Here is a 20,234-nt window from a genome sequence, read left to right on the forward strand (position 1 = left end):
CTCTGCTGTCAAATACATGCTCATAGCCTCCGCAAAGAAGAGAAAAAGAAAAGGAGCAAGGGGACACCCCTGACGGACTGATCTGGTCAACTCAAAACTCGGCCCCCGTCCTCCTGCAATCAACACCTGACTGCGAGCTGTGGAATACAGAGCCGCCACCCCTCTGATCCATCCTGGCTCAAAGCCCAAGCGAAGCATAGTGCCCTCTAAGAAACCCCAATCAACTCTATCGTATGCCTTCTCAAAATCGAGAAGCATCACGACCAAGTCCTCGCCAAGAAATCTAGCTCGGGCCGTCGCCTCCCAGAAAGTGAAGATGTTGTCAAGGATACTGCGCTCCTTGACAAATCCTGTCTGAGTAGCATGAATCAACTCCCCCAGGAGGGGCTGGATCCTCAAACTCAAGGCCTTTGCTAAGACCTTGTAGACAGTATTGAGGATCGTAATAGGCCTCCAATGCCGAATATCATCTGATACTCCCTCCCCCTTGGGGATAAGATAAATCAAGCCCTCTAAAAAGCTCTGCGGCATCACCCCAGTATCCAAAACATGCTGAAAGCCCCTGCGGAGGCTTGGCCCCAATAGGTCCCAATAGCGCATAAAAAAGGCCGGCGTCAGTCCGTCCTCCCCTAGGCAACTATGTCGCGGCAGGACCCTCAAGGCCTCGGCAAGCTCAATCTCTGAAAGAGGCGCACCAAGAACTGAACGCATACGATCTGTGACCCTCCTCTGCACATGGGCCCACACAGTGTGTCTGCAAGCATCTCTGTCCTCAGTGGCTGACTCCGCTGAAAGCAGGTCTCTATAAAATGCAGTGGCAATGGCTCTGATCTCCCCAGGCTCAGTAGCTACCGAACCATCCGGTCTACCAAGCTGACGGACTCCTGCCCGAGCATGGCGGGGTCCAGTGATCTCAAAGAACTCCCCAATCACTCTATCACCAAGCTGCGTCCACTGAGAGGCCTGACGACGATAGTAAAACTCATGTCTCTGCTCCTCTGCCTCTCTAACCTCCTGGCGTGCCTGGCTCAGCTGTGACGCCAACCACTCACATGCAGGCTGCTACTCCTGAAGGCGCTGAAGCGAGGCAAGGCTGCGTCTCAGCCGATGCTCCCGCTCGCGAATCTCTCCCAGCCGTGTCAAAGCTGCAGCGTGCAGAAAAGAGCTAAGCTCGATGAGTCCCTGGGCACACTAGCCTGTTGCATCCTGGTCAGGGCACTGACTATCATGCCAGATCCTCACAATGTCCTCAGCGAGACTGGGATCTGTAAGTACCCTCTCTGGGATCCTCAACTGCAAGCTGGGCTCCCGTGTCCTCTCCTCCAATGTCAGGATAACTGGCGCATGATCTGAAAATGAGGTGCCAGCGAGAATGCCGACGGAGCCCCCTCGCTCCCCTAACCAGTCGCCCACATAAAAGCGATCAATCCGAGATAAATTAGTCCCTCCTTGTCGACGATCCGACCGAGAGAAACTAAGACTGTCCTGAGAGCGGGAAAAGGCCCCATGCTGCCATGCATCAGTGATCCTCAGTGTCATGCAAAACCGGTCCCAAGCTGCAAGCTCCGTGCCGTGCACTGTAACATGACTGCCTCCCACCCTATCGGCCGGGTCCTCAAGCATGTTGAAGTCTCCCCCGACACACCAATGTGCGGCCTCTGGCAATGCATCCATAACCTGGGTCCAGAACTCTGCTCTGGCACTAGCATGATTAGGATGCAAACTCCTCCCTGTCCACCCAAAGGACCAAACCCTGCAGACCAAAAGGTATCCCATCTACCAGGCATCACCGAACCATATCTCCGGATCCTGCTCTCACCCAAGTGGTGCTCCTGCATCATCAAAATATCAATGCTGCCACCAACCAGGCATCTCTGAAGCTCCTGCCTCAAGCAACCTCGATAGCGTATAAAATGTGCTCCGCCCAGGCCCTGTACATTCCATGAGATGATCCTCATGGGTGACCTGCTGAGGTGGATGCTGTCTCAGCCGTACGGCGGGCCTTCGCAAGCGGCTTGGATGGAGAGTAGTCCCCATCCGAGCGGCTTCGAATCTGCCCACCCGGTGTACCACAAGAATCACGGAGCAGGCGCCAGTGGCTGTGGCCCATGGCGACTGCCTCCTGCTCTGACAGAGCAACCTCGTGTATACATACATATCCAGGGTCGCGTGCTAAGTCTGCCACTATACGCACGACCAAATGACGAATCCCTGAGGCATCCACACTCCCGGGATCCAAGAAAAAATGAGCCAGCTCCCAGAGCCGGCCTATCACATCTGTCACCTCCAGGTCGCTCACATGATGAGAAAACTCAACTGCCTGAGTCTTCAAAGTGCTAAGAGCGAGCTCTAGAGTCCACTCCCAGTTGCAAGGGCCACAAAGAGGGAACGAGAAGGCCACCGCTGAATCAAGTGCCTCCTCCCCGCGGGCCGGAGGTATCACTACATGAACTCGGATGGGTGCTGGCTCATGGGGGCCCTCTGCTCCAAAAAGCCGAGTGAAGGTGTAATCGAAAGCCTCCGATCGCGTCTAACACCGAGGCGACTCAGCCGACTGCGGATAGATGATATCCGTGAAGCCCGAATCGGCATGGTAGGTCTCCTCTGTGGTGCTCGAGCGAGGTCAGTGCTCAGCGCCCTCCGGACTGCGGGCGAACGCCAGGGGACTGCCAGGGTCTCCCGGGAAGGTGAGGCGGGTGGGGGGGGAGGAGGGGGGGGCGAGGGGGGGGGCGAGGGGGGTGGAGAGGGAGCCGCTGCCGCAACCGGAGCGGGGACGGGAGGAGGTGAAGGTGGAAGCGGGGCGGTGGGAGGGAATGGGGGTGGGGGGGGAGAAGGAGGGGGTGCTGGCATCTCCTGGTCCTCAGTGGTCTCTGCAGGTGTCTCCTCCTGGAGGGGAGCGAAGCTGTTCCTCACGGGAACCCAGTGAGGCTGAGACTGTGGCTGCTGCTGCAGCGGTCTCTGGGCATGCTGCTGTGGCTGTCTCCCTCGGCGGCGCCCCTGTCCAGGCTGCCACTCCGAAGTCTCTATGGCCTGAGCAGGTGTCCCGGAGGCAGCCTGCCGTGCCGCATCTGTGGGCGGGCCACCAGGGGCCTGCTGATGTGGTGAGGGTCGAGGTCTCCTGCGAGGGCAGGCCTTGGCCAGATGGCCGACCTGCCTGCATATGAAGCATTGGTTCGGGAGCCCCGAAAACTCCACTCTCTGATCAATCCATCCCCCCCCTATCCTAGGTAGCTGAATGACCTTAGGAAGGGAGGAGATGTCAGACACCAAAACTCTGACGGAGGGTAGCCCAGCTGCTCTGGCCACCACTGAAGCTGCTGTGGGGCCAGTCTCGAGTACCGAGCCCACCAATGCTCCTAGCCGAGAGAGGAGCGGAAGATACTCCCGACGGAGTCCAGGGAAGCAAACTGTAACATGAAAAAGGCGCTCTCCCTGCTCAGCCGCTGCTGGGTCAAAGCCATGCTGCCAAGGTCTGAAGAAAGCCCGAGCACCCCGGATGTCAAGGGGACTCATGGCAAGGACCTTGGCCACACTTTGGGCGGTCTCGAACTCGATCTGATAATGTCCACGGCCCAGTAGCTGTACGTCCAGGATCTTGCCCACATCTGCAAGAAGGCGGGCCTGAAGAAGATCCCGGATCTCCCCTCTGCTGGGGCGAGTGCCGACTATACGGCAGATGGTGGAATGAGCCTGAAGGCGTTCCACCTCTGCGATGAGGCTCGCTTCCTCTTTCGGCGAAAGAGAAAGCCTGATGGGGATGTCCTCGGGGGCGGGCAAGGGGGCTGCGGATGAGTCCCTCTGAGGCGAGGCGGGAGGAGTCTCCATCAGAGTCTGAAGCTCAGGCGTAGGCGAGGCGAAAGCGGAAATCCTGCAAGAAACGGGCTGCACACAGAGAGGCGGAAGACCGGAGGAAATGAAAAAACAAAACCCCCTGGGGGGGCGAAAGACAGCACGAAAGGGGAGGGGGGCGGAATGTCGAAGGAGAAGCCCGAGGGGGTGAGCGGCAGCTACGCGAAGAGGGGCGGGGAAGAGAAAAAAAATAAAAAAAATAAAAAAATAAAAAAATGACGGAGGGGGGAGCGGGGCGCTAGAGAAGTGGGGTGGGCGCGAAGAAGGGGGGGGGGGGGGGCGAATAGGCGAAGAGGCTGGGGGGGGGGGGGGGGGAGATGGCGAGGAGGGGGGCGCAGCAGCGAGGGAGGGAGGGGCGCAGCAAAGAAGCAGGCGAAGGGGGAAACAAAAATGGCGGCGGGCAGAGCAGCGAGAGGGGCGCAGGACCTACAGCAGGCGGGGGGGGCAGGAGCAAAGCGAGGGGACCAGGCGGGGGGCGCAGCAGTGCAGAACGCGCAAGCAGGGGTGAGGCGGGGCTTCAGCGAGCAAAAAATCCACTAGGCTCTGCCTGTGTGGTGTTAAACACCATAACCTTGGTTTTCCCAAGGTTCACTGTCAGATCTCTATCCGCACAGAAAGCCTGTAATGCATCCAGGTGTCTCTGTAATCCCTCCGGAGAGTCTAAGATGAGAACAATATCATCAGCATATAACAAGATGGGTATCAACACCCCTGCTAGGCATGCCCCTGGGCCTCCCAATCTATCTACAGAATCAGAGACCGCATCAATGTACAATCCAAAGAGCGTGGGCGATAGCGGGCATCCTTGCTTCACCCCTATCGTGCTGGTCACCCTATCGGATAGTCCGCCTGGAGCTCGGACTCTGCCTGTCACAGACTCATACAAAGCATATATCCCCCACTGCATATCCTCGAGTACCTCAATGTCATGCAATCTGTGCATAAGCTTGGCACGTGGTATGGTATCAAAGGCTTTGCGGAAGTCCACAAAGCAGCAGTATATCCTTCTCTTCTGTGCCCTGCCCTCTTCAATAAGTGCCCGAAGTGTCAGTATGTGATCCAAGGTAGTAAATCCTCTCCTAAAGCCAGCCTGTCCATGTGCTCGATGACCATGCCTCTCTGCCCATCGGCTCAGCTCCGACTCCAATATAGAGCCATATAATTTGGCCAAGTAATGACCAATCATGATCGTCCTGTAGTTACCTGGTACCATGGGGTCCCCACTCTTAAAGAGTGGTACAATGATATGCTCTGTCCAGCTTGTCGGGAAACTCTCACAAATGGCACGATTAAACACATGTACGATGAGCGGAGCCAAAGTGTCTCGTGCATATGAGAAGTGCTCTCCAACTAGCCCATCATGATCCTGTGCCTTTCCATTCTGTAACCTGTCTATCGCATCTTGCACCATCCGCATAGTAAAAAAGGTGCTGCTAGCCGGTCTAGCTCCTAGTGGAGGGGGGGTGGGGGGCTGTCCTGGTGCATCATATAGCTCTCTCGCATAAGTATGCCATGCCTCAGGTGCAGTAATCGGAGCACCAGGTTGTCTCTCCTGAAACATCTTCCATGCCCTCTTGTTGTCCTTCCCCAGAAAGAGTTGGTAGATCTCCTCCTCTAGCTTAGCCAGATAGGCTCGTTTCTTCCTCCGCACAAGGCGCCGAAAGATCATCCTGGCCTGTCTATGTGTGTGAGACCCAATGGCAATCTCACACTGTAGTTGTGCTCGTGTCTCACGACACTCATCATCATACAGCCTCCTCTCCGTAATGATGACTCGGCCATCTCCGTCAAGAGAGAGAAGTGCTGAAACCAAAACGCAGAAAGAAAAGAGAAAAGCAGCGTTTTAAAAAAATCTCCCATGTGCAAGTTTTTTTTTTAATAAAATAAAAGCATTCGATGAGATTTCATAATAAAAGAAAAAACTGGGGTTTTTAGCCAAAATTTGTATAAAAAGGGGACCAAGGCCCATTGTAACCCACAAAAGAAATTGGGTGAAAGCTTCGAAGAGACTCCCTCTACGTGAAACAAGGAGTTCTCTTCCTGGAAGTTGTACAAAGGCTACGCCGACTTCAAGAGATAAATAAATACCTGCGTGGGCGCCACGCTTTGGGGCCTATTGGACTCTTGTGCAGGAGCGCTCTATCTCCATCTCTTTATCTTTTTCTCTTGCAAAGTTTATTATTCCAGTTCATAAAGAGTTTTAAGTGTGATTAAGTTGTGCTCACCGCCCGTCAAGTCTCTCAAGGCGGGTTTCAAGTTCCCCATTCAAAAATGCCGTCTTTATATCCAATTGATGCATACTCCAACCATGGTGAGCTGCTAATGCCGTGACTATGCGAATAGTTGACATTTTTTAAGTTATGGCAAACCCCTTCTCTTGGGAATAGCCTTTAGCAACCAGCCTTGCCTTGTAGCTGTCAATGGATCCATCTTTTGATTTTGTACACCCACTTCGTACCAATCACATTCTTGCCTAGAGGCAGGACAACGAGTTTCCATGTATTGTTTTTCTGTATGAAACTAAACTCAACCTGCATGGCTGTCTCCCAATGCTCATTGCCATGAGCCTACTCATAAGAGAATGGTTCCTCAAAATCAAACATACTACCCAAGCAAGCATAATCCACTTCATGCTTGCTCAATTCACCTCTTCTTGCTGCCCTTGTCCTCCTCTCAAAAGGAGCACCAAGCTTGAGTTCTTCAAGTGTACTAATCAACCATCTAGGGACTGTTCTAGCCTCTTCTATGGCTGTCCATTCATCCCTTACAGCTTCATCAACACTTATATGTCCATAGGGCTCATTGTCGACTGATTTCCATGCTCATCCGGAGGTGTTTGCTGTCCCAAACCCTGCTGTTCAGAAATTGCAGAATGTGGGAATGTCACATGATGACAAAACAAGTCATCCGGGTCACCAAAAACTTGCTGATGTGTAGAGGCAAGTGATTGAACCAAATTTTCAGCAAATATGACCCTGTTGGTGATAATCTTGTGAGTAAAGAGTCATAAAGTCTGTAACCCTTACTCTCATGACTGGAACCCACAAAAATACATTTCACAGCTTTATCATCCACCTTGGTCCATTTCTCTTGGGGTACATGTGCATATGCCAAGCTACCAAACACACAAAAGTAATCAACTTTGGGCTTACGATCATGGCAAGCCTCGAACGGTGTAATGGTCTTCAAGGCTTCGTGGGGCATCTGTTAAGTACATGAATTGCGCATAGGATGGCCTCAAGCCAAAAGTTATGCAGCAACTCTTCACCTTTTATCATGCACCTCTCCATTTCCATCAAAGGTCAGTCTTCCTCTCTACTACACCATTTTGTTGTGGTGTATATGGCACTGCGCATTGATGTTTAATGCCTTTCCCTTGCAAGTATTCCTTGAAAGCATTAGACATGTATTCACCTCCTCTATCTATACGAAGAGAGTGAATTTTACAACCCATAACATTCTCAACCATTGCATGGAAGTGCTGAAAATGTATGAACACCTCGGATTTTTTCCTTCATTGGATATACCCATGTGAATCTCGAGTAATCATCAATGAAAGTGACAAAATACATGTGTCCTCCCTAGGACGGTGTCCTCATTGGAACACAAACATCGCTATGAATGTGCTGTTAAATACCCAATGGGTCTATGAGACCAAAGTGATACAACACTATCCATGGTATGTCTCATCATGGAAAAGGAAAACAAAACAAGTACAACTAACATAGCTCTCTGAAAGTAGAGGCTGATACAATGATCATCATGTGGGAGTACATGAGATATATAAGCACTAGTACAATAGAATCTCATCACAGTGCTTGAGAGTATGAAGCACCACGGGCACATCATCCTCCAGTAGAGGGTACACCTCTCTGAAGTATGTCGAGCATGGGGTTACTAACTATGGCCGAGGTGTGAAACCCAAGGTAAGGAGGCAAAGAATTCAAAGCATTCGTAACAAGCTACCTATTAGGTACCATTTCATCAATGTTCAACAGTTGTTCCCTTAAATCTTTGACCTTGGTAAGATGCTATGTCATAGAGTCTCCCTCACGCATCACAAGAATATCCAATTGCCTCTCGAGATAGGCAACCCTAGCCTCATTCTGTGTTTGATACATACTCTCCAGAGTATCCCATGCATGTTTTGCTGATTTATATGACCGTATATGAGGTATGATACCTCTTCAACGATAAGGTAATAAATGGCATAGCATGTGCATTACTAGAGTCCCGCCTCCTTTGTTCTTGCCTAGGGGGAGGAGGATCTACAACTTGTATATCCACAACCCTTTGTGCTGTTGTTCTCTAAGTTGTTCCTACGTAGGGGGAGGAGGATCTGCAACATGTACATCTACAACCCTTTGTGCTGGTGTTCTTTGTAGCTGGCTGGGCGTGTGTCCTCACCAAACACGATATCCCAAAGCTGTAAACCGGCCTTCAGAAAGCAAAGGGCGGTGGAAACAAACACTCGCACATAAAACACTTCAACGCCATTGAGGACCTAGAAAAGGAAAACAAACAGGGAAGCTAGAGTGCTCCTGCAAACAGTACACGGACACCGATTGGCCCCAAATCGCAGTGGCGCCCCTTGCGGTATTTCTTTAATTGATTAAAAGAACTTTGATTACAATATAAGGCTGGGAACTCAGCCGTCGCAGTAGAACCCTTGAAGCCTGCAAAGAACCTGCATCTGGCTTCTTGTCCACTCGGCATCCACAAACAAGTCCAGCCATTGTTCACATCGAAAGACTCTCTCACATTGAGTCTGCATACAGAAGCTTTCTCCCATGATCAAGGCTGCCACAACCATCCATAGCCTCTCACACTATGAATAGCATCACACCCTGACACATCCAGTGCTCCTGCATCACAACACAGACTCCCAAACTGTCTCTCAAAAGAGAACTCGTATCACAGCACAGCATACCATACAGTCGGCACACCTGTTCCAACCCTCTCTACCTTCCAAGGGTACTATCCATCTCTGTCATGGATTCCCTGTCCCCTGTCCAATCAATAGCAAGGTTGTACCAAGCATGTGTCCACTCTTGTACCCTCTGCCTGCATGTGACCTATCTCCTGGAGAAACCCAAAAACATGTTTCTTCGAGAAACCTACGACCTGTTTCCACATGAAACCCTTAGGCCTGTTTCCCTTTGAAACTTCTGTCCTGTTTCCATACATCTAGTTACTTGTTCCCTCATGAAACATCTGGCAACATAGAGATGCCCATAACTGTAGGTCCCACTGTTCCTTTCTAGCAGGAAGAAAACAATCTGCTCCATGAGCACGCAGCCATGCGAGCTTGCATCACTCCCATGCCAAGAAACATAACCAAATAACCTTGTACTTGCAGCCAAAGACCCAAGCACATAGCTGAATTTGCAGCCAAACAAAAACAGCCCATAAACTGTCCCAAAACAGTCCCGAACCAAAGCATAGACAAGCTGAAAGTTCCATCAGTTGAACGCCATCGACATGATGTCTATGTTCATGAAAAACTAGCCCCTCCTTTCTGCAAAAACACGGCGTCCTCCAAAAAGCACACACCTGGCTGCCTGTGTGTCTAGAGAAACCAACCTGTAATCGACTCTTGTGCAAAAGAGCATGAGTTTCAGCCCTCTGCGCCTGCAGTCCAGCCCCTTGTGCGTGGAGAAAAACACGCGCTGCTCTGTCCACCGCTGCATGCAGCCACCTGTTTGCCAAGGGAGAGAGAGAGAGAGAAAGGAGGCCTGTGCCTCTGTCCTGTAGCGCAGCACAGCAGCCAACCTTCACTCTCCAAAAAGCATGCACAAGTAGACAATCAGATGCGCCTATATTCCCTGTAGCGCAGCCCGCCAACAGTTCCTTCCTGCTGTCCGTACAGGCCTGCAGCTACCACCTGTACCAGCCGCCAGCCAACCTGCAGTAGCCGCGGCCAGTACCTTCAGCATCCGTACGCTGTACCTACAGCAGCCGTACAGATCTGCCTGAGTTCTCCTGTGCGCAGCTATCATTAGCCGTCCACTTCTCCTCCACACAGCCCACATGCACGCCTCCTCCCAAAAAGCAAGAGAGAGAGAGTCAAGAGAGAGACGTGGGCCTCCAAAAGTGGTGTAACCTCTAAATATTGCTTAGTGGCCTCCTATGGTTTTGAAACCTTTAAAACATTAATTTTTCTTTGGCCACCAAAGGTTATAAAACCTTTTTAATTAATGTCTCTTTGCCCCCTTTCACACATGGGGTTTTCCACACATGGGCTTCCATTTTCACTCCAACCTGATGCCATTTGTTGGGGTAAAGGCATTATGCCCACCCTTATAGTGTGTACAAGCCCATAAGTTATAGTACATAGTACACTTAGTACTTTTAATGTACTAAGTGCACTATGTGTACTAGTGCAATATACATGTGTGATAGGGGAGTCACACACTCATATCATGAGTTGACTTATCCCCACAACTCTCTCTCTCTCTCCCTTGCTTCTCTGTGTATGTCTCCCACATGAATAACTCTAACCCTAATCTCTCCCATTCAACTGGTATCAGAGCACAGGCAAAGGCAAGAGCAATTGAGGACTGAATTTCAGTCGCATCTGTTGGGTGGAGTCGCTGCAAAACCATACAGGCTGAATTGATGATTGTAGCTTTCGTTTCAGCACTGTAGTAACCTGCAGAAGCTGAGGTAGCGAATCCAACAGGAGTAGCTGTGGTGCGTGAGCAAAGCACTCACGCGGGCTACAGGGTAGCGCGAAGGAGAAAGTGGGTATTCTCCGCAAGGAGGTCACCGTACGCTAAGGAGAAAGTGGGTATTCTGCGCAAGGAGGTCACCGTACGCTGCAACGTGGCGTTGGGCGTTCAACTCGCTACTAGGCGGAGGTGGCGAAGGCGGTGGCAACCATTAGGCGTTGGAGTATTGCGAGCGAACCATTAGGCGGAGGCTGTGCTGGCGTTTCTGCTGACTGCGCCCTACCCTGCCCCCCTACGCCAGCGCCTGGTAGCCCGCTTGTACTGCCGCGAAGAGTGGCCAGCTTAAGCTGGCGGTGGCGCTCAGCCCATCGCGTATAGCGCTGGCCACAAAACGTAACAAAGGTAGAGCCCGTCGCATTGCATAATCGCTGAAGCTACTACTTCTCCAACAGTCCGCTGCTCCGACTCTCTCTGTACGATTGGTTCTTATTAACCCTTATGCTGGCCAAAGTCCAGAACTGTCTTGGCAGGCCGTGAAGCAGCATCTCTCTGTGCCCATGTCTTGGGCTGCTCTCTTTGAGGATACTCACGCCTAAGGAGTCCCCCTTTCTGCACCCTTTCCTGCAACAAAAAGAAAAATCAGAAATTACAAGGTATCTTGCTTCAATTTTTTTTTTTGGGACTTGCAATTGAGCAGGTACAATCATCAATTGAGCAGGTACAGGTGCCAAATTGCTCAATTTTTGAGCAAAATTGGCAAAATTGGGTGACATTGGTCACAATCAGGATCAATTTGCAGGAAATTGGATTTCGAAATTTGGGGCTTTTGATGTAATTGTGCAATTAAGCAATCATACATGGTGTATGATGTGAGAAAATGCACATTCGGGCAAAATTGCAGCAAATTGCAGTGCAAATCAAGGGGCTTTTGTGCCGATTTGGTTGATTTGCATGCAGGCACTCACAGTTGATGCTTTGGGCAATGTGTTGATGCCTGACAAGCACTCAATGTGCCTGTAAATCAAGGGGGTTTCATGTATTTGATGTATATGTGGCCAGGGGGAAGCATCGCGAAGACTCTGGATGCCTTCATGTGCGTCAATGTACCATGTATGATCAGCAATTGATCTTAAATCAAGGGGCTTTTCAAGATTTTATGCTTGTTGAGCTCGGCAAAGCAGCAGGCAAGACTTTTATGCCTTGAATCCTCAGAAATCAGCTTGCAGTCAAGGGGCTTTTGCCCAATTTCTGTTCGTAACTGTTGTATGCAGTGTTCGGGACTGTAAAAGTCTGATTTTCACTCATTTGGACAGCCAAGAGAGCATTTATTGCTACTGTGCCTGCTGGTACAGATTTGGCACAGCTTTGTGCAAGTTTTGGCATGGCTGTACACTGATTTGAGTGAGGAAAAGGTTCAATTTCAGCTGCTGTACTTGCCGGTACAGGTTTGGTACATCATTGGTGAGCACTTAGTACTGCTGTACAGTACTTTGGAAGGGCAACAGAGCACATTTAAGGTGCTGTCCTTAATCTGCAGCAACCAGATTTTGGTGATTTCATCACATAAAGTGGGAGTAAAGTTGCATTTGTGCTTCCGCAGTGGGAGATAAAGCTTGGGAGAATAACTGTGAGCACTTTGTGTGCCTTTGGTGCAGTGTTAGCACATTTTGCAGGGAGTCAGGCATTGACAGGTTGCATATTGCTATGGCAACCACACGTGAGAGCTCTTCATTGCTTCACATCAAGAAGCTTGAAGGCTCACATAACTATGATATTTGGCAAACCCAGTGCTATAATGTGTTGCTCCAGAAGAAGCAGCACAAGCCTATCAAAGAAAGGGGTGTAAAGCCCGCTTCTCTTACTGCTGAAGAGTGGGAAGATATGGATGAGCTGGCAAGATCTACTATCATGTTGTCTGTGTTAGACTCATTACTTTTCAGCATTCGTGAAGAGAAGACAGCTTGGGGAATGTGGCAGAGATTGCAAGACTTGTATGCCCAGCAAAGTGCCTCAAGCAAAGTGTATTGGTTGAAGAAACTCATAGGTCTTCAGATGAAGGAAGGGGCTTCTATGACAGCCCATCTAAATGAGTTTAATGGTATTGTCAGCCAAGTTATAAATCAAAAGTTGGCAATGGACGATGAGTTCAAAGCCACTTTTCTCTTATGCACTTTGCCAGAGAGTTGGGATACATTCAGGACAGCCACTAGCAATTCGAATGCTATGCTGTCATATGCAGATGTTGAGGGTGCTCTTCTTCAAGAAGAGATGAACAGGAAAAACAACTCTGTTGGAAAGTCCAATGCAATGAATGCACGTGGGAGATCCCAGCAAAGGAGTAAAAGCCAAGAACGGGGAAGAAGCAAGTCCCGCTCCAAAAAGGACTTGGAATGCCATTATTGTGGCAAGAAGGGACACATCAAAAACCAATGCTACAAATGGAAAAATGATCAAAAGGAAAAGGGAAAAGGCAAAGACAAAGACAAAGATGTAAAGCCAAAGGGCAAAAGTGGAGTCAAGATTGAAGAAATCAATGTGTCACATGCAGGTGACAGTGAGGATGAGGTCCTATTTACGTCTTCACTTGATGCCCATTCACTTCTTACAGGTGGTCATGGTATGCACTCATGGATCATTGATTCAGGTGCCTCCTTTCATGTCACAGGTTACAGAGACTTGTTTGTCAGGTATACTGCTGGCAATGAAGGAGTGGTTTATTTGGGTGACAACCATGCATGCAAGATTCTTGGCAGAGGTGATGTGAGGCTTGTGTTTTCAGATGGCTCACAGCTTATGCTCCATGATGTCAGGCATGTGCCTGAGATCAAGAAGAACCTGCTTTCTACTGGACAGCTTGATGATGCTGATTATGTTACCACATTTGGTCGTGGAAAGTGGAAGATTTGTAAGGGCTCACTGGTTGTTGCCAAAGGCTCTAAGGTGGACACTCTTTATTTCATGCATGCAGGTGTTTGTCACCATGCTAATGTAAATGCAACCGAGCTGCCGGAAATCTCTGTGTGGCATAGCCGGTTGGGACACATGAGTGTCAAAGGAATGGAGCAATTGTCTCGTTTGGGTTACTTGCCTTCTCTAAAGTTTTCAAGTTTTCAGTTTTGTGAGCATTGTATATATGGTAGGCAACTGCAGTGCCCCCACAAGAAAGCTCTTGGACAGAAAGATGCTCAGTTAGAGCTTGTGCATACAGATGTATGTGAGATGCCTCAGCTTTCTTTGGGAGGGGCAAAATACTGTGTGTCTTTTATTGATGATGCCACACGCAAGGTGTGGGTCTATCCTCTTCGTTTGAAGAGTGATACATTCTCAGTGTTTCAGAAGTTTGTTGCTCATGTTGAGAATCAAACTGGCAAAACACTGAAGGCTTTGCGTTCCGACAATGGTGGAGAGTATATGTCCAAACAGTTTCAGGACTTTTGTGATACTAAAGGCATCAAGAGGGAGCTCTCTACTCCTTATGATCCTCCACAAAACGGGACAGCAGAGAGGATGAACTGGACCATTCAGGAGAAGGTCCGTTCTATGTTGTCACATGCTGCGTTACCTCATGGTTTTTGGACTGAAGCTGTTATGATAGCCGTTCACCTTATAAACAGGTCACCTAACACGAGGCTTGGTGGGAAAGTGCCAGAGGAAGTATGGACAGGGAAGCCTCCGTCATTGAGAGTGTTTGGTTGCGTTGCGTACATGCACATACGCAGGGAAATGCGCACCAAACTTGATCCTAAGTCTCACAAATGCATATTCCTAGGATATGGTGACAGAGGTGAAATGGGGTATAGACTTTGGGATCCCGTGAATAGAAAGATTATACGCAGCAATGATGTCATTTTTGATGAAACATGCATGTATAAGGAGCCTGCAAGGCAATAGGAGCCTAGCAGAGTCATCTTTGATGATGATGGACATCATGGACAACAACCAAGGGCTGTAAATCAGCCATTACAGCAGGAAAACCAGCCCTTAAATGGTGCTGAAAATGGTCCAAATGGACAGCCAGAGATGGCAGAAGATATCCCTATGGATATACCACAGTTGGAGGAGATACCGGGCATGATATTTCAGCCCTATGGCATGGAACAGGAGCCACCAATGGGTGATATGCAGGCTGGACAGCAACCTGCAAATGATGGTCATTGGGTACGGAGGTCCACTAGACCCTCCAGAGCCCCTGACAGGTTTGTTCCAAGGGTTGACTACTTGATGCTCACTGACTGTGGGGAGCCCTCATGTTATAAGGAGGCTTTACAGAGGGCAGACAAGGCTCTTTGGGAGCGTGCCATGAAGTCAGAGATGGATTCTCTGCACAAAAATGAAACATGGAAATTGGTGCATTTGCCTGCAGGCAAGAAAGTTTTGCCATGCAAGTGGGTTTACAGGCTCAAAGTTGCACCAGATGCAAAGCCAAGATACAAAGCCAGGTTAGTGGCTAAGGGCTTCAAGCAAGAATATGGTGTAGACTTTGATGAGATCTTCTCTCCAGTGGTCAAAATGACCACACTTAGAGCTGTGTTAGCTTTGGTTGCACATGATGATCTGGACTTGATTCAGATGGATGTGAAGACTTCTTTTCTTCACGGTGATCTCCACGAGGAGATATATATGCAACAACCAGAGGGTTATGCAGTGAGTGGAAAGGAGAAGCTTGTATGCAAGCTGAAAAAGAGTCTTTATGGGCTCAAACAGGCACCAAGGGAATGGTATCATAAATTTGATACATTCATGAAATCCCAGAAATTCAGGAGAAGTGACATAGATCACTGCTTATACACCAAGAAAGCTTTGGATGGCAGTCTATTGATCCTCATCTTGTATGTTGATGATATGTTGATTGCCGGGAAATCTCGTAAGGAGATGGATGCCTTGAAGCAGAGGCTGCATCAGACCTTTGATATGAAGGATTTGGGTGATGCAAATCACATTTTGGGTATGCGGATACTTCGGGACAGAAATCAGCATGTGTTGTATTTGTCTCAGAATGAATACATTGGCAAAGTTTTGCAGAGGTTCAATATGGACGGGAGGAAGAAGACTAGTACTCCTTTGCCTCCATATGTGAAACTCAGTGCTATGGACAGCCCACAGTCAGATAGTGGCAGGGCTGATATGGCCAAGATTCCGTATGCTTCAGCTTGTGGCAGTCTCATGTATGCCATGGTTGCTACTAGGCCGGACATTGCATTTGCAGTGGGAGTGGTTTCTAGATACATGGCCAACCCTAGCAAGAAGCATTGGGAAGCAGTGAAAGGTGTCATGAGATACCTGAAGGGCACACATTATATGTGCATTTGCTTTGGCAAACAGGATGCATTAGTGCATGGTTACACGGATTCGGATTATGCCGGTCATCCAGATAACCGGAAGTCTACTACCGGTTATGTATTTACATTCACAGGAGATACTGTGTCATGGATATCCAGGATGCAGAAGTGCACAGCCTTATCTACTACAGAGGCCGAGTATATTGCAGCCACAGAGGCTTGCAAGGAGGCATTATGGCTATCTCGGTTAGTGGTTGATTTGGGTTATACAGGGGATATTCCATTGTCGCATTGTGACAGTCAGAGTGCCATCCAGTTGGCAAAGAACCCTGTCTTTCATGCAAAGACGAAGCATGTGGATGTGAAGTATCACTTCATCAGAGAGGTGATAGAGAACAAGCAAATTCAGCTTGTTAAGATTCATACGGATGACAACCCGGCTGATCTGTTGACAAAGAGTTTGCCTCCGGAGCGGTTTGCTCATTGCAGACACTTGATGGGCATTGGATGAGGCCAGTTTCAGCCTTGATATGGCCTTGTATATTATCATGTACATGCTGATTTTTCTTTTCCTTTACTTAAGGGCACTTTGCCTTTAAGTGGGAGGTTGTTGGGGTAAAGGCATTATGCCCACCCTCATAGTGTGTACAAGCCCATAAGTTATAGTACATAGTATACTTAGTACTTTTAATGTACTAAGTGCACTATGTGTACTAGTGCAATATACATGTGTGATAGGGGAGTCACACACTCATATCATGAGTTGACTTATCCCCACAACTCTCTCTCTCTCTCCCTTGCTTCTCTGTGTATGTCTCCCACATGAATAACTCTAACCCTAATCTCTCCCATTCACCATTCACACTGTCCACCATGTCCCCGTGCACACCTGCATATTGTCCACAGAAAAACACAGGGTCGTGACATACCCCCCTCTTGAAAAATGGCAAGCGTCCTCGATTGCACTCAATGGCACAGTAAGGCATCTTATGAGCAATGACACCCCATATGGCAAAAACAATGGCCTTCCAATGCATCTAGGTGATAAAAACAATCATCCTGCACAATAAGCCACACTGTCCTCTTGCTTGTTCCTTCAGAACTTATAGCAAAAGTCTAAAACCAAATGGAAACACGTTACCTGTGTTAGGCAAAAACAAAACCATGCATCATTCTACATATGACAAACATATGCATGACACATATATGCATTCGCAAACAATATGCTCCTCAAAATGCTCTACCCACTCCAAAGTAACAGTCTAAGGGCTGCTCGCAAGCCTTACGCCCATGGGCATCCCGCAGGACCCACGACTGATGGTACAACATGAGCATATGCAAGCACTCAATGCATCCAAACACTACATCCAGTAAGTACTTTCCCACATATGTTTCATGGCCATCCCGCAGGAATTACACCCAGTGGTGCATCCATGCACATAATAAAGCACTTGATGTATCATACCAACATACATGCAGCACATGACTGTAAAGAGATCCTCAAGATAGAAGCACATGTTGCCACCATGTTTTGAAGCTCTCTGCATAGATCAAGGTTATGTTGAGTACCATGGCTTAGCAAAAGGTGAAAGCATAAAAAATGGGACCATAATGCACATAAAACGATAAAGTTGCAAAATTTGTCAATAATAATAGGCTTTGTTGTCAGAGAGGCACCAGCTACAAGACTAGGCAAACGGCTTCAGTTGTCCCAAAACTTACCAAACGTGCCTAACATGGTTTAACTGAATGGCAGATGAATAAAGAAGATATTGCAATTTCCACAGCAGTGCATATACAACTAATACGAACCTTGTAGATCGTAAACCTATCACCAGCACGTGAGTCAATAACTGTAATTCCATCCTCTGGGACTAGGGAATGTTGTGTGAAAGGCCACCAAAGAAACTGGCCTGCCTTCTTTCGCATATCTCGTAACCTGCTTATCCTTTTTGTATAAGCTGCCTCTAGTTGTAATTGAAGTTCAGAGAAGAGTCTGCCAGACTGTATAAACCAATGGGAAAGATCATCATTTGAATCTTGAGGTATGGTCGGAAGGACCATAACAGGCAATCTGTACCAAAAACGGGGCCAAAGAGTCAAACCAGGCATCTTCTCTCCATAGAAGCAACAACAAACTGTAAACAAATGTGAGGACACAGGAAAGTTTAAACTGCAGCTAATTTTTTCAAAGGAGAGGAAGAGTCGACAAGATGTCAAGTCATTGCCTTCAAATGAATGTAAACACTTCACCCCCATAAATAATGTTGCATCACAATCTCATACTTATTATTAGCCAATTATATGCATGTTAGAGCACACACGAGGTGGAAGAGTTGGTGGAAAACCTCAACATACAGTCACCCAAGCCTTTTTCTTGCACCCATAGTGCCTTCTGCAAGTGTACAGACAGTTGTACAAACTGCAGCAATCTATGCATATGGACCAGAATTGTACAAATAGCATACTTTGAACTATGTCAAGCTACGCGCTGTCATGTACTCTTCACAAACAAAAGCTGCAGAATCAACCCCGACTTCGACAAAACATGTTTACAAAATGTTTGCATTGCATTGAAATCTCGCATGTGATGCTCTCATGTGGTTGCATTACAAGACCAAAGAACTCTACCTGCAAACAAACTTTAGAGTTCCTTGACTGAGCCCCAAAAAGCTTGCCCATCTTTTCATATGCTTCTTTGGAGATTGGGAGATCTACAACATGGTGTGTAAAATTATCAACAGTGTACTAGGGCTATGAGGCCAAAGGCTCTTTGATCTCTCAGCTTCCATGCTTTTTGAGCTGCATCTTCATTCTCAGGCATCTTCTCTTTCCCTTCAATGAAAGGCCAAAGGCCCTCCCTCATGAGACTAAACTTCAGCTTGGTCTGTCATGTGGAAAATTTTCCTATTGAATTTTTCAATGAACATGTGGGTAGCCATGATATGCTATGACTCTTGGGAGGTCTTAATAGAGAAGAATTTCCAATGCCAATGTCTAATCCCTTACACACAATGCCCAGAAAAAATTCAAAAAATTAGGGTTTTCAAACAAGGGGGTTTTTATCAATAATTCTTTAGCATGCTATAGCAACACCTTAATGCTAGAGTTGCACCCTCAATTGTGAAAATTAACAAAGTAATTAAGGCTAATTAGTCAGATTAAGCAAGATTTGTTGAAATTGAAAAAATACCAAAATCAAATTCACTTTCTTGTGGTTGCTTCATGGACTGATGTGTGTGTGCACTGATTTGGTGCACGTTGGTGGTTGCTAATCAGGAGTCATCCATGGGATTAGGCCGCCTTACTATTGCTAACAGAGTCAAAGGTTGTACGGACTGTTTGCGCCTGTACGGACTGCTGTAAGGATGGTGGCGCACAGGTGTATGGACAAATACGAAAAATTTGAGGAACTAACGCTCAAGGCAGAATCGACTTAGAGCTCTGATACCAAATGTAGGAAACAATGAAGTGGAGGCTATGGTGGATCATAGAGAAACAAGCTATGGCAATGGCATAAAGAGTGTCAAAAGACCTAGTGGGTCTAAGTGATACAATAGTGTCCATGTAATCTCATCATGGTACAAAAGAAAACAAAGACGAGAGCTATGAACTGGGAATGTCAAATCCGACCCATATGGTACAAAGTGGGACCATCATCATCATACCTATGGAGCTAACCCCCCAGTAGGGGGAGGGGACCATCAAGGATATCGGGCATGGAGTTAGGCTGTAGAACGCTCTGCAGACACGCCGGGCATGCGAAGGTGGCTCTCTGCCTCTCGGAGATCCCTCAAGCTGGGGCTGATATCTGTGTTGCTGGCGAGGTCCAAGAAGCCTGAGACGTCAGGCTCGCTGTAGTGTCGTGGCCTGGCCTAGAGTCACACCAAAGTGGGGTCAGGCACTCGAGAATGTGTGGCTCTCAATGAGGCTGTGGGTATGTCATCCATGGCTGGTGGGGCATCCTCTCGTGGGCAGAAGAACTGAGTGATAGTCGCCTGCCGGGGTGGATGTCTCCCATGGGGTCTCGACTCCCTAGTCAGTGAGTCTTTGTGGTGATGAAGCTCTAGTAGGAAGAGGCCCAAGCACCATTGATCTGGGTAATTCATGATCCTAGATAAGGGTCCAAACCCCTCTCTGAAGAGAGTGGGAGTACTGTGGGACCTCCCTCAAATCTCATAATATACGGTGCACTTGCATATGAAGTGCTCCTCTAACTTGACCTCCTACTAGCACATAGTGCATATCCTCTCCTCACAAGGTATCTGCATGCAAAAGGCCCTATTGTGCATTATCACGATCAACCTCAGTGCATGTAACATTGGTATCAGAGCATCAAGTTGGTGACCCAACTCGGCTACCTAAAGAAGTGAGAGCATCTGATGTCACCATTTGGTCCATCTCCATTTCTCGAGCCACTTCTATGGGACTGTCA

General features: G+C 48.2%; 1 protein-coding gene across 2 annotated transcripts in view; it reads right to left on the minus strand.

Annotated features, from left to right (window-relative positions):
- The window catches only part of BIO1 (adenosylmethionine-8-amino-7-oxononanoate transaminase), a 136,941-nt gene that overhangs the window by 77,742 nt on the left and 38,965 nt on the right, over nt 1-20,234 (minus strand). For both annotated transcript variants that reach the window (XM_086802669.1, XM_086802670.1), the window contains exon 3: nt 17,612-17,873. In XM_086802669.1, coding sequence (XP_086658795.1) covers nt 17,612-17,873 — 262 coding nt within the window. The remainder of the gene's footprint in view (nt 1-17,611; nt 17,874-20,234) is intronic.

The sequence above is a fragment of the Cibotium barometz genome, chromosome 9, assembly GCF_041138505.1.
Source record: "Cibotium barometz isolate CiBa-2024 chromosome 9, ASM4113850v1, whole genome shotgun sequence".
Lineage (NCBI taxonomy): Eukaryota > Viridiplantae > Streptophyta > Polypodiopsida > Cyatheales > Cibotiaceae > Cibotium > Cibotium barometz.